General features: G+C 34.1%; 1 protein-coding gene across 1 annotated transcript in view; it reads right to left on the bottom strand.

Annotated features, from left to right (window-relative positions):
* LOC140452071 (epidermal growth factor receptor kinase substrate 8-like) overlaps positions 1-16054 on the bottom strand; it is a 109661-nt gene that overhangs the window by 72126 nt on the left and 21481 nt on the right. Inside the window, exon 2 of the mRNA XM_072546119.1 lies at positions 12099-12375. Coding sequence (XP_072402220.1) covers positions 12099-12356 — 258 coding nt within the window. The 5' untranslated portion in view covers positions 12357-12375. The remainder of the gene's footprint in view (positions 1-12098; positions 12376-16054) is intronic.

Below are 16054 nucleotides of genomic sequence, written 5' to 3'. Positions count from 1 at the left end.
TATAATCACCACTCAATGTCTTCTTCGCAGCTTCGGTTATCCTTGTTTTTGTGAAATTACTTTTTCCAATTATCAGCTTCCACCAATTTAAGATATTTTTCTTCACCAGCATTTATAAACCATCAAGCAAACCAGCAAACAGCATTTATATTTATTCTTCTTTTCTATATACCAATATCCAATCACCAAATATATTATTTAATTTTAATATTCAATTAATACTTCTTCCATTATCCAAACATCATTTATACATAACATAATTTTTAATCTTCAATAATATTTTCTTTATACTGTTTCTTAATCTTGATTTAACTCACTATATTGAACAATTATAACTGATTGACTGACTCTAACTAACTTTTATACTAAAAAACTGGCCATCATAGTAACTGTAACTCATAACTGATTGACTAACTGAATGGACTGAATCCAAATCACCGGGTATTTATATCTTTTTACATATTCCAGAACCATCTGGTAAGAAATCATGTTCGATTTGTTCCATTAAACACATGTCTGAATTTTCTGGAAACAGTATATGTTCGATCCACAGACATAACATTATTCCAGAATGTTCCACCATAAACAAAGGTCAAATTCTGCATTCTGGAGAATTCGTTAATTTTCTATTGATAATTTTGTTGACATTTAGGCTTTTCAGATCAGAATATACAATTAAATCAGTAACTATATATAAATTAAACATTTTAAACTAACATTTTATTATAACCCCACTTATATTCCTAATTATGAATCTCTATCTGTCACTTTAAAGAGTATTTTTGGTTGCCTAGTCACATGGCTCACTTAAATATATCTACAATATTATAATTATTAAAATACAACTTTTTACATTTATTATATGCTAATTTCTTAAAAATGTCCTCACATAAATATATTTTTATAAAATTCTCTAGTATATAACTTATTAAAATAACCAAATACTTTTAATATCTAATATTATCTAGCAGTGTAACTTATAAATTATTTTCTATAAACACCAATCATATCAATATATATATATATATATATATATATATATATATATATATATATATATATATATATATATATATGAAAGTAAAAAGTATATATATATAGTGTATATATATATATAGTGTATATATATATATAAGTGTATATATATATATATATATATATATGTATTTTTTAACTTGTTCTTATATATAATACCGTTTTTCATGTTTTTGGAAGCCTTTGAGCATCATCCCTTTGGTTGAGACTTTTAGAATTTTTTCTATTTCAAATTTCTATTGGTTCTCTGATTTCGCGTTTTCGTTTAATTTCAATGTTAGCTAGCATCTGAGTTTGGTTAAGGTTTATTGTATGTCCAATGTCTGAGTTATGTTGTGCAAGGGACGACGATTTTTCCTCCTTTCGATCGAGTTCTTCTCGTCTAATTCTGAATCTTCAGTTGGTCTGTCCAATGTATGATTTGTCACAGTCCTCACATAGAATCTTATAATATACTACTTGATTTTCTAACTATATTTTTGTTTTGGTGGATGGTAAAATAGTTAAGATTTTTCTGTCGGTATTAAATATCGTTACTATTTTGTGCTTTCTTAACAACGTAAAGCAATAGAAAAAGTAGCTATAGATCGAAGACCGAACCAAAAAAAGGTGCCTCTGAATGGTCTAATGGTCCGGGAGAAGACAATGCGTCTTTACGCGCATTTTTAAGAACCTGGTGGTAATGGTGGTGGTGAATGTACAGATGGAGTATTTCAAGTATCGACAGGTTGGTTCAATAAACTTGAGATGCGACAATATTTGCATATAATTAAAACCGTTGGATAAGCTGTGTCTGTAGACACTGCTGCAGCAGAAAGTTATCCAGAAGAATTTGCGAACCTGGTAGCTGTAGAGGATATACACCTGAGTAAGTATTTAATGCAGACGAAAATGCACTGTTTTGGAAGAGAATGCCAAAGAAAACATTCATTTTTATAAGCGAAAAGTCTGCCCCTGGATTTAAGGCAGCCAAGGATAAAGTTACACTGCTGCTTTGTTCTAATGCAACTGGAGATTGTGTTATTAAACCATTAATGCTTTATAGATCTTTAAATTCTTGTGCGTTTAAAAATCAAAACAAGGACGACCTGACAGTGTTTTGGCGAGGTAATAAGAAAGCGTGGGTTGCAACTATTTTTTATGACTGGTTTCGGAATTGTTTTGTTTCTGAAGTTGAAACTTATTTTAAATCAAAGAATTTAGACTATAAAGCAGTTATAGTTTTAGAGAATGCACCAGGTCATCCTCGCGAACTTGAAACTCTGCATCCAAATATGAAAGTGGCAATTTTACCTCCCAATACGACGGCTTGGCTTCAACCTATGGAGCAAGGAATAATCCAGCCCCTTAAATTCTTATATTGGACGAACCTTCAAAATGATACTAGAATGGAATGTGAGTCTGATATAAACGTTATGGAATGCTGTAAGAAATTTGAAATAGCAAAATGCATCGTAAACATAAAAGAATCATTGCATGAACTGAAGCCATACACATTAAAATCATGCTGGAAAAGACTGTGGCCTGTACTGCTTGCAGGAAGTGAGAAAAAATCTGTGCAAGTATAAATTGAATTGCAAGCATTGCCGAAATTGCAAGTGGAATAGGTCGAGATGGGTCGTATTTTGAAAAGGAACAACTAATAATAATAGTCTCCCGTTTTATACCGCTGTCGCGGCTTTGGGAGTATAGCAGGGTAGTCTGCTATATCTAGGGCCTACGGTATACAAGGAAGGTAACATGGCCAGTGCTACGCTTCAACCGTCTATTATTACCCCTGGTTTTACCCAAGGTACTCATTTTTATTCAGGCTGAGTCGACCTGGGGCCTATAGACAGTTTTAAAATGTCTAGATGTTCTTGCCGGCGGTGGGATTCGAACCCCGGACCATCGGCTTGCGAGTCAAGCATCCTACCGCTTGCGCTACGCTGGCCCGTAGCGTAGGAACAACTACCATTGCTATAAGTGCAGGCCAGCCAAGAAATATTTCCTGATGATCATTTTAAGCGGATGGAATTCTTTGAAATTATGATGGAAAGATTACATCCAAAAAATAATAATTTTTTGAAGATAATTATGTTTACAAACATGTCCTCCTGCACAATTCTCGGGAAATATAAATCTGTTGTACGGTATTGGTATTAGGAAGATAATCGTTTGAGTATGTCTGTGCGTACGCAGTATCCACAAAAGTTGAATGCTTGGATTGGAATTTCGGAAGATCATATTATTGGTTCATCGAAGCAAGTGGAAACGCGGTAGAATAAATTGAATTACTACGAACTCAAATTATTTCAGCCCTTGAACATTTTCAAATCAACTTTCTCGTGATAAGTTTGTCGGCTAACACTTATATCCTTAAAAGTTCTTAAATATATTATAGCACTTCTTTAATTTTACTTTTATATCATGAATAACTTTCTCTTGTTGATGCATTAATAATCCAATAGACGTTTCTATTTATTATTTGGGGTTATATTCATTTTCCATTGCTGTTATATGAATTTTTAGTAGCACATTTTTAGAAAATACCTTTTGAATGGGACGCTAAGTATTTTAGTTCAAGGTCCGAACACGTAAGGCGCTAGAAACTCTCTCCCTACTTCGTACTGTATAAGATACTATACTAATAGAGACGTATGTGCTGTGCCCACTTACTCACTTATACCTGTCCTTAGAAAGGTTACAGCCACAGCTGCCCACACCGTGATTCAATACATTTTTAATTATTTACTTATTTAAATTCAGTCATATCATTCATAACTATTAATATACTAATAATTTCTGAAAAGCACCGTTTAAGCACCAAACTTTTCACCTCCGACTACCCTGGAAAACTACTTCCTCCGCAGGAACAACATCCACCAAGCCAAACCACCAGTGAGACGCAACGTAAAAAATCTAGTGCCAACACCTATAAAACAAACCATGTATGGCTAATGGATCCTATACACTAATCTTCTCCTTTGGATTAACGAAGGAAACATTTTTGTAGAACTTAATGCTTAAATATTTTTACAGTTTGCAGTTTTTAAATATTTTTGTAATAATTAGAGTTGTACATTCTAAAATTAATAACTTACAAAACAAAATATTACAATATTATTTATAAGCAGTGTACATGTATGTAAATTTAATATAGACAAATATTTATTTACATTTTTTATTAGTTACTGTTAAAAACTCAAGGTTGTTTTCACTTTGCTTTATATTACTGTTACTAAGTCTATAGTGCCACTAAACGGTGTGGTATATTTAGAAAAAGAAAAGAATAGTCTTATCATCTTTGGTCCAAAACTCCTCAGAATATCACTGGTCTATGGCGGCAATAGACAGAGAGGCTTTGCTGTAGACTCAAATCTGTTTACAGGTCACCTTTATGCTGACAACGAGAGCCTGGCGTATACTTATACCGGGACTGACAGTGTGAGAAATAAGTATTTAGGTCCCCGCGCATTTGTCCGCCTGGCTGCTACAGCCAGGATGCAGCACCCCTACGGTTTACGGGAGCCCGCGCACTAGGCAGCTAAGAATCCCTGGCTGGGCAGTCACTAGAACTTGCCTGTTGCACCGAACGGTAGCCCGTTGGCTGCTCGTAGGCAAAGTGAGTTAGAATTCTGAAGCCAGACCTATCCCCAACGTTTTAAAATGACTTTTATCAACGTTCCCGAATTAATGAAAAATTAATTCTGGAAGACTGGCCGTCGATTGGCTGTTATAACTGGCTACTCATATATGTCGATTGTTTAGTGCGTGGGGACCTTGTAGACGAGTAAATGGACTATTCAGCTGCAGACGATCAGCTGCAGAAATCTAGAAACACTAGCTGGTGAAAACTTGCCTGCTCTATAACGTATCGCTAAGTCGGTGACTCATAACAAAGGACTTTTTGATATGTAGACTTGCCTTAATGGGAGCTTCTCCTAGTACAGGGAACAAACAAAGTAAGCAAGGAAGAGGAACAATGCAGATTCAGTTGATATACAATCTCCACTAGGAGTGGTAGCACAAGAAGGAGATTTCTTGTACGGTTGACGGCTATACGATTTTAGATCGAAATATGTGTCAGTAAGAAATAGGTTTTGCTACCATTCCATAATTTGGTTTCTATTTACACCTTTTCTGGTTTGTTTTAGTGTTTTTGTCTTTTGTATGTTTGTTTGTATTCCACCTTTTAAGACACCATTATCTTAAAACTGGAAGCTTTGCTATGATAGTGAATCAGTTAACACTCGAGTTTTTTAGTATATGATTTAATAACTTATTTTTAGATGTTCCATCAGAGTTCCGAGGTGGTACTTATAATAATATAGCCAAGATTAAAATGATAGTACAAGATCTTAACGCAGGTCGTTATTTTCTTTATCTAAATCCAATCTATTGTAATCAAGAACACCCAGAAAATATATATCAATATTATCATTGTTATCAGCTTTTCAAATATTACCTAGGCAAACGTAGGTAAATACAAAAATGTTTATCTATATAACAGATTGTAAAAATCCGTGGAATTTATCTCGTTAAATGTATTGGCAATATATTATAGAGAATTTTGTTCTCAGTTTTAAAAATATAAATATGTACTATGAATGGAAGTTCAATTTTTAAAATTCGAATAATTTCTGGGAAGAAGAATTAAATCCTGTTGAATATTAAAAGCGCACTTGAACTTATGATAGTCGGCATTTTAAGTAGATAGCAGCTAGATATTGGATCAATAATACCAACGAAGCCTCCGAGGAAATTGGAGCTAATATTAATCTCAAACAATGCCAGATTACGACCTTCTAACTTAAGTAGCAGTAAAGAAATCACCAAGAAAACCAAGAGTAAAGCTACTGCAAATGCAAATAACGAGTAGCCGTAGGATTTGCAGTTGTGTTTTGTCTTAGCCGGTTATGCCAATAAGAAAAAAAGAAAGAAAGAAATTAGAATATAAAAAAAAACAAAGACAAAAGACATACAACCACTATAAACGAGAGAAATGAAACGAATACTTTACTTGGACAAATAAAAAGGGAACACTGACAGCTTGTCAAAACAGATGGAACACGACTTCTACGGAACACAGAAAGAAATATGCAGAATTATTAGAGGACAACGAAAAGAAATGAACGAACTACTAAAAACGAAACACATTAAAAAGGAAATTAATCACCAACACCAGAGATGACGGCACACGAAGAAATAAATATTGAGGAGGAAGAGAGGAAGAGATTACAAAGGACGCATTAAGGAAATTAAAAAACAGAAATTTACCAGGAGAGGACAGAATACGTAACAAACTCCTAAAGTACGGAGAACCAGATCTGACGAAACAACTACTAAAACTAATTAAAAAAATAATAGAACAAAACAAAATTTCTCAAGAATGGAGATCAAGCATCCTAATACCTCTCTTCAAAAAGGAAGTCGAAGCCGGAAAATTAAAGAGGAATTAATTTATTAAAGACAACACTAAAATTAATAACCAAAGTGATAACAAATAAACTGTATGAAATTATAAAATCAGCAGAAGAAAAACAAGGTTTTAGATTTGGCAATAGTCTTTAAGAGTAGAGTGCTGAAAGAGCTTAAGGAAAAGATACTGTAAATGACTGGTGGGAAGCCAACAGTAAAGTTGTCATCTGGAAAATCTGGAACATCTGGAAAAGGGCCTCCTAGAGACAAAGAAACTTGGTGGTGGGACAATGAGGTGCAACAGAAAGCTAGAGAGAAGAAAGAGGCTAGAAAGAGGAACAGGTCTAAAAGAGAGGAAGATAAGGACATACAAAGTGGCAAAGAGGAAAGCAAAGCACGCTGTAGCTACTGTTTGCTAAAGTAAGGGACAAGTCATCAAAGGCCTTGACCCACGTGCGGCAGATTAAGAGTGGGGATGGAAGAGTGTTAAAAACCGATGTTCCAATAAAGAAAAGATGGTATGAGTACTTAAGTAAATGAAGAAGTTGATGAAGAAGTAGGACCTGATGAAATACAGTGGAGGTTTGGAAGGCTCTAATAGAGGAAGGGGTTGACATTTTGTGGCAAATGACGAGTAGGATATATGAGGAAGAAAGGATGCCCAATTCATGGAGAGAGAGTGTGATGGTATCATTGTATAAAGATAAAGGGGACATTCAGAACTATAAGAACTATAGAGGAATAATAAAGTTAATGTCGCACACAATGAAAATTTGGGAGAGAACTTAAGAGCAAAGGTTAAGGAGAGAAACATCGATAGAAGAAGAACAGTTTGGGTTTATGCCAGGAAAGAGGACAACGGATGCCTTGTTTGCGTTGAAACAGTTGATAGATAAATACAGCGAGAAGAAAAGACAGCTACATTTGATATTTTCAGAATAGAGTAGAGAGAAAGGGGAAAGGCTCGTTAAGGATATGTATGAGGGAGCGTACACCAAAGTAAGGACTGCTGTCGGACTGACCGAAAGTTTTCCAGTGACGGTTGGTTTGCATCAAAGCTCTTCACTGAGTTCGTACCTGTTTAACCTTGTCATGGATGTACTGACAGAGAAAGTAAGGGAAGGAGCTCCTTGATCAAGGATCTTTGCTGATGATATCGTCTTAGTAGAGGAGAACAAAGATATGTTGGAGGAGAAGTTGGAGTGTTGGAGAAGAGCTATTGAAGAGGGAGGAGTTAAGGTTAGCAGGTTGAAAACGAAGTATATGTGATTGGGAGGACGCCCGGAGAATTCCTAGGAAAAAGGCTAGGTCCAGTAGGAGAATTTAAATACCTTGTCTCCTACATAACGGAAAATGAGACACTAGATCGAGAAATTACACCACAGGATATAGGCTGGTTGGTTTAACTGGAAGCGAATGAGCGGGGTACTTTGTGATCGAAAAATCGTGAAACGGCTGAAAGGAAAGATATACAAGATTCTGGTGAGAACTTCGTTGGTGTACGACGGTGAAGTGTGGCCTGTAAAGAATTTCCGGGAAAAGAAGATGAAGGTAGCTGAAATGAAAATGTTACGGTGGATGTTGAGTAAGACTAGAAGGGACAGAATCAGAAACGAATTGTTTAGGAAAAGAACCCGGGTGACTACAGTCTGAAAAAGATTTAAGATCAAGGACTGCTATGGTTTGGTCATGTCAGACGTAGAGATAAAAACTATGTGGGACGAAGGATAGAGCTGTTAGAAGATGGTGAAAAAAGAGGTAAAGGAAAACCGAGGAGAAGATAGAAGGACTGTGTGGCAGAGGACTTGAGAGAGAAAGGTTTAGGTAAAGAGGACTCGATAGATAGAAATGAGTGGCGAAGAAGAGTAAGAAACAGCGACCCCTGAAAGGGGAAAAGCTGAGGAAAATAAAAAAGAAGATAATACATCAAATTCTTCGTATTGGGGTATAATACGTCTATGTAAATTTCTTTGCTATAATCTACAGTTTTAGTAGTTAAAATACCTTATAAACAAATTTATGTACCTTTTTTAAATAAACAATATCCGTTTATAATTGTTGTAACTTTATAAATATTATTTTGATTTTAATTAAGGTTTAGTTTTAAACTTGGTAAAGTTTTCCTTTCATTTGAGTAAGTCAAAATGCAACCGAGCTACAAAAAATCGCCTAAATGCAGTAATTTTGAAATGTTCTTGCGCTAATTTTGCAATATCTCCGGTTCCCTGGCCCCTGGATTAATAAAAATTATCGATAAAAGTGATAAAACTTTCAAATAAAATTCTTAACTTCCAGTTATCTGCGTTTTTACATATTAAACTTAAAAAAAATGACCATATTTTCAACACACAAAATTTACGTGTTTTAATACATGTACATAATAATTATGCAAACACGTATGAGTTTATAGACTAGGATAGGTATTTAAGGTATCCGCAAGGACAGAATGTTGGCTGTGTCTATAGAAGTTTGCGATCTGATGACTAACCTACACTTGACACAATCTTATCGCGTATGTCTTACTAATTTATGACGGCAGTAATTAAAATTCTATAGGCTTTTTACTAATAAATTGGCATTCGCTGCTTTCTAACATCCGTTGCTGTATATTTATACGCAAGCGATCAATTTAGTAGTTCCATTATAATCAATAAATAAATATATATTATGTATTCAAAAACGTATTATACAATTAGAGGTATAACTTATCTTACATGTCACAAAATCATGATTCTTGGCCCGAAGACAGGGAATATAAAATAAAAAAAATAATATATTGATTTAAACTAGCTCTGTAGTATACAATATTACATTGTTTTAAAGATTTTTATCTAATAAACTATCTTTAACTATCTGATGAATATCACTGGGTCTTATTCCTTCCTTTCAGTCTGTACAGGGTGTCCCAAATTGATATGTATTGCAGGGTATACCGAAAACTAGAGGAGGTAGAAAAATGTAGTTAAGATGGCATGACTTCTTGTTTCATTAAAGTAAGGATTGCCCAATCACATCATCCATAGCTCCCCATGTTAGCGACACACAGGGCGTTTATTGAAAAATGTCGAAAACGGTATGGTTATTAAATATCTTCTTCATTAAGAAAAATTAAAAAAACTTTTAATAGATATACTATGGTAGGGTTCAGTGTTGTACAAAATTTTTTTTAGGGAGTCTCACTAAGGAAATATAGTACCAACTTATGTTTTTTTATATGGGCACCCTACATACTTTGGTATTTTTCGTTTATAATACATTTTTATACCCTGGCCGCTTAAAACATGGAATCCAAGGTCGCATGATCACTCAATGCAAGCATCGACAGGCGCTCGAAACTAGACCTTATGGGAAACTGTTTACACCGTCATTATTTGTGTCATGATACTATAACTTAAATGTTTTATGTATCATGATTTGTGTTTCACTTTCGCCGGCTGGTGAATTTTGTGAAAATGTTTAAAATTAATGTAAATCAATAACCTCTAAAAAACGGTATAAATATATTATAGCAACATTGTTAGTTCGTTTTTGTTGAGCGGTGTAAACGTGGGAAAAGTGATAACATAGGAAGAGGAATATTTAAGAGTGCGTGCCATTCACATGATCATTCCATCTTTTCAGCGGCTCAACTGCTTATAATTCTCTTTCACCTGACATTACATGTTAAACAATGCGCGACATTAAAAAGCAGCACTTAAAATTCTTGGCATTTTTTAATTTTTACGAACCCTACAACAAATTGATTCTCATTAGATTTAAGTATATGCTCTAAAGCAGTATGCAACCATTTCTTAAATAACAAATGTCAAAAAAACACTTCTCCCAAAATAAAGATTTTAATGGAAAATTTCAAAAATTAACATTGTAATTTTTTTTGTTTTCTTTGTTTCGAAGATGCTCACGATTTATTGGAGCAGGTATTCTGTTTCTTACTCTTCGTTTGAGTTGATCACAAACATGCTTAATCGGGTTTAAATCTGGGTTTTGAGCCGGCAAATTCATTTTTGGCACACCGGTTTCCAAGTATTGCCTTAACATTCTGGCTACGTGTTGCTGCGCGTTATCTTGCATAAAATAAAGTTTTCGCCCAAAAACCCAGCAAAAGGCATTACGGGCTCGTCTAGAATTTCGGTAATGTATCGGTGAGCATTCAATGCTCTTCTATTAATACACAGGAGATCAGTACGGCCTTCGAATAAAATGCCTGCCCAAAACATTACTGAGCCTCCTCCAAAAGCAACACGTGCCCGTCGAACACAAGGATCATATCGTTCTCCACGTCTTCTATACGTTTTGAAGCGACCGTCTGAGCCATAAAGAACCATTCTGGACTCATCACTAAACAAAACATTGTTCCAATATTCTATCGTTTAATGCTCGGGTCTCTAGCAAACGCAAGTCGGTTTTTTCGATGTGCTGAGACCAAATTTCCTCAACCTTTTTCTCACTGTAGAAGTAATTAATGTCCACCCATAAGCATATTGAAAACGGTTTTGGATTGCTCTAGCCGTAAAGAACCGATTTGGTATTATGTTTGCTTAGTGAGACCTCCCAAAAAATTTCTTGTAAGCCACTAAACCTTACCATAAGATTTCTATTTATATTTTCTTAATAAAGAAGTATATATATATATATATATATATATATATATATATATATAAATATATATATATATATATATATATATATATATATATATATATATATTATAACCCTGCCGTTTTCAATTATCGCCCAGTATCTCGCTAATGTGAGTAGCTATTAATAATTTGATAGCGCAATCGTTACTATAACGAAAAAAGAAGTCATGACTTCTTAACCACTGTTTTTATATCTCATTTAGTTTTTGGTATACCTTGCAAAACATACCGATTTGGAACACCCTGTACATCTTGACAGATGTGCAGTAATTATGCATCTACCTCTATTCTGGGTATGCATGTAGTGCATTGACGAAGTTTGTGTATAGTAATTTTTCAACTGTATCCATCCATCGGGTTTAAGATAACTTTCTACTTCTTGTTCCTTACAGATATCCGTGTCTGCAAGAACAGAAATATTGCTGTCCAAGATATCCGAAAAATTCTTCTCCAATACTACATCGTGGATTCTCTCTCTAACTACTGTTCGGGTAGTCCATGTTTCAAAGGCATAGCTAAATACTCGGAAAACCAATGTTTATACAAGATTAATCTTAGTATTTTTCTTAGTCTTACGATCGTGATAAATTCGTGAATTGTTTGTTTTTGACAAAGATTTAATACCTTCCATCTTCTTTTTTTCTTAGCGCATTTGTTCATTAACTTTTTATAATTATCGTCAAATAGATCAAATAACTAACTCTCTCAAATTTATATTTGGTATTCTCTCTGTTGTGTGTTAGAATTATTGTGATTCAAGATCAGACTTTGTTACCTCCGCCCCTAATCTAAATATAACATGCCTTAGCGCTCCTTTCTTGTTTTGATTAGAATAATAAGTACATCGCCAAAAGCTCGGCACTGATGTTCTTTTTTAAACAAGGATTAGAATATAAACAAATATTTTTACCAAACAAAATAAACGATGACAATTGACAATACCATAAGGGGTGGAATTACTAATAGAGTAATAAGAAACCAACAATATCAATGCAATAAAAATTAATATCCAATTGAACTTACCCCTGTTTCATAATCCATAATCAGCACCCAGTTATTGTCTAAACACAGCTGCATCTTTTGCGACCATATTCCATTACTTTTCTCCAACTGCAGCAGTCTCCTCATTCCATCTGCTGGGTAAATGATACCCGTTTCTTTGTTTACCGTAAAAGTAGCTAAATGTTCGATGACGTGAACTGGTTTGCCTACACCTTCGTTCATTCTGTCTTCGCGGTCGAGTTCTCGGTCGTCACCCGAATAACCGTTTCGATATGCCATGATTACTGGATCTTCAGTCCTGCAAACAGTAATGGAACATTACTAAACACATATCCGACTGAATTTTTTAAAATGTATTATCTGAATTAATCTTATCTCTAAAAAGATATGTTAAGGAGTAATTTATAGCAAAGAAAAACGCGAGAGAATGCAATAATCATTTCACCATGTGCATATCAATAACCATATGACTATTCAAGTATTCTTGGAAGTTTAAGTGTACATTCACAATAATAATTACTAATAACTAATAACGCTCAAAATAACAATTAATTAGCCTGATTGGCCACGCTCTTAAGATTCTCGTTAGAACATTTCACAGCACAAGTGAAAAAATTGCAAAGAAAAATTGAAGAAAAAGGATCTTGGAGGGACGCAGTTTGGTTTATAAATAAGGGGCTCCATTCCAAAACTGATCTTATCCAATTTTAAAAAAAATAGATAATGGTGATCATGGCATCTATTAATAACCACCTACTCGTATACGTTATCACTTGAAACTGGCCAAAACTCCCGTTATTCTGCGTTAAAAGCATAAGGATCATTCCATAACTTGCCTTATCCATCGCGTATATCATTCCAAAACTCACCTTGTCCGGGCGATCAATAGAAACTCAGAATTTGTATTTCGTACGCGTCACTGAACCATTATTATAATATCCACCATACTGACGACTTGAAAAGGTTTTGTTCTGTTGACATTTTAATACTTCTTTGTCAAAAAATATTAAATATTTAATAACAGTATGGATAATAATGAATCATTTTGATTACTTGTGGATCAAGGAAAAGGAAAACACCGTGCCAGTAATCCTACAAGATGAAAGAAAAACATAATTGAATTGAAACAAAATTGAAAAGATAATATATACACGTTTCTAATTTGAACATTTTAGGTTATGTTTTTGTTCCTCATTGATAGACTACTACCCAAATCCAAAATGTAAGGATCCAATGGGAAGAACATATCGCTGTTCAACGCTCACAATGCAAGATATTAAAGATTTCCATGCGCTATTTTATTCTATGAAAACTAGCTATCAAGTACTTTGTAACAATAAGGGAAACGAAGAACTTCAAAGTACAGGTATGTCAAAATGCATTTAAGGACATTCTTTAAGTTTGCAAGGATCGCATTCAAAGAATTAATCGCATGTTTTTTACAAAATGGTGCACCCCCGAAAGAGTATCGAGGTGGTTTAGAACAAGAACCCCTTTATGCTCAAAACAAACAGGAAGTCAGAATGTTTCTTGAAAAATGCAATGTTCTAATGTCCACTATTAAACCTACAGTATTTGGCGTCTGATTTAAGTATTAATAAACTGCTTATAATGTTTAATGAACAAGTACTCAAAAACAAATTAAAAGTTAGAAATATATTTTGCTTGGAGTATAACATATGTTTTGGTTCGCCAGCACTTGATACATGCTCCCGGTGCAGTTCTTTAACTGAGAAAATAAAACAAGAAAATGATACCGAGGCCCGTAGTTAGCTTCAAATTGAGAAAAGAATTTATGTACTTAATGTCAAAGCATTTTTTCTAAGTTGAGAGAAACAAAGCCCGATATCCTCGTTTTATCATTTGACAGTCACAAGAACTTGGACAATTCGAAATTACAAGACCAAATCGCCTATTACAGCCGCCAACTGTACACATATAACTTTACTGTCGTAAAAGGTTCCTTAAAAGCTAAACTTCACAACAATGTGTTCATATTCACCTGGATAAAGCAAGAATTTCGCAAAGGATCAAATGAAATTTCTTCAGCAGTTTTTCATTGCTTATCACGGCTTATGCTAACCAGATTTAAACCGTTAACCAGATAGATCAAATCCTAATAGATGCAAAGGCATTCTTTCGATCTTATGAACATCAGAAGCTACCGAGGTCCAAACATAGATAGTGAAAAATATTAACATAAAAACAGTTCACATAGAAAATTTATGTTTTTAGTAACATGCCATCTCAAAACTTACCTATATAGTCAGTAAAAAGAACAGGAGGTGTCTGTTATCAATAAGTGCTTTTGTCGCGTTTAAAAATACTAAATTAGCATATAAATAATTGTCATTTGCAAACATTGTTTACGATATCACTGCACAGTTTGGTGATAAGTATAATCTCGGTTAAGTACCAAACAGTAGCACTTTAGATAATCTAATATTTCGTTTTATTTAAACATCAACTGTTGGAAGTTACTAGCAGGAGGACATATACAAACAATATACTACAGTGTTAATAATTTGGAATAAAATGCTATTTATAGAAATTCTTCCAGAAAAAAAAGTGCGAAGACAAAAGATTGGAATGACTGCCCAAATATGCGACATCAGTAAAATATCAGTTGTTTCTAGCTTATTTCATGAACAACAGTTCTTTCCCTTCCGTGCATTCGAGTGCATATATATATATATATATATATATATATATATATATATATATATATATATATATATATATATATATATATATATATATATATCTTTGGAGGTAGAGGTGCTTTCTAATCTTTGAGAGAACATAAATAGGCATTACTTTAAAATATAATGCAAGGAAAAATAGAAGGAAAACGGAATCCAGGCCGTAGAAGAATGTCATGGCTGCGTAATTTGTGAGAGTGGTTTGGCTGTACCACTAATGAACTCTTTAGTTCAGCTGTAAACAAGGTCAGGATAGCCTTGATGATTTCCAGTCTCCGATAGGAGTGGCACAAGAAGAAGAAGAATATATCTTACGAAAGTTATCAATACTATCTCACTGTCTCTCAGAGTTGATTCATCCATTTGTACTGTGAAATTTCTTGTTTTCAGCTTCTTTCAACAAGTTATTTTTCAATATCTTTACTCACTTGGTCTATTCTTCTGCTAACAGTATTGCTACTGAGTGGAGTAGCTCTTACATCTTCGTCATCTTTTTCAAGAACCGTTTTAAAAAATACTGTATTGGCGTGTTTATTAATTGCTCTCCTATAGTATGGATTCTTCTATAGGCCCACATTCCCAAGGCTTTGATCTTACAACCTATCAATATTTTTGAGAGTCTATGTTTCAGCTGGGTATGAGGGTATGTAGCATAGTCTGCTCATCGTATTGGAAATCTTCCTCTTGGTCTTCATCCTCATAGCATTCCTTCTACTATCAATAGTTCCATGGTCCTCATTTTTCTAGCTGTGTGGCCGAAGTTATTTAGATATGCTCGGTTTACTTTTTTTAATAACCTGTCTTTCATATCAAGCTCTTCCATAATTGACAGGTTGGTTGTATGTTCTGTCCAGCAATGAGTAGAATTCTTCTATAGAATCACGTTTCGAGGGATTCAATCTTCCTCTTATCGATTTTTTGAGAGTCCATGTTTCAGCTGCGTATGCAGCAGTGAGAAAAATAAAGGCATTTACCAACTTGAGCTTAGTATTCCTTGTTATTGTTTGATTTTTCCATATTTTAATTAACTTGACTGTTGCGTTTCAGGCCATTGCTAATCTAGGCTTGATCATACAGATTTTTTATTAAATTAACTAGGTGGTTAGGTACTTGCATATTTTCCATAATACTTCAGATGGAATCCCATTTTATTGAATCTAAAGCACTTGTATAATCAACGAAACAGATCAACATTGGTATGTTGTATTCGCTCTCTTTTTCTATTATCTGTCTGGTGTTCAGAATCTGCTTCCGCGTTTCTTTTCCTGATATAAA

This window comes from Diabrotica undecimpunctata, chromosome 10 (genome assembly GCF_040954645.1).
Source record: "Diabrotica undecimpunctata isolate CICGRU chromosome 10, icDiaUnde3, whole genome shotgun sequence".
Classification (NCBI taxonomy): domain Eukaryota; kingdom Metazoa; phylum Arthropoda; class Insecta; order Coleoptera; family Chrysomelidae; genus Diabrotica; species Diabrotica undecimpunctata.
This window is presented reverse-complemented; position numbering and strand designations above follow the sequence as displayed.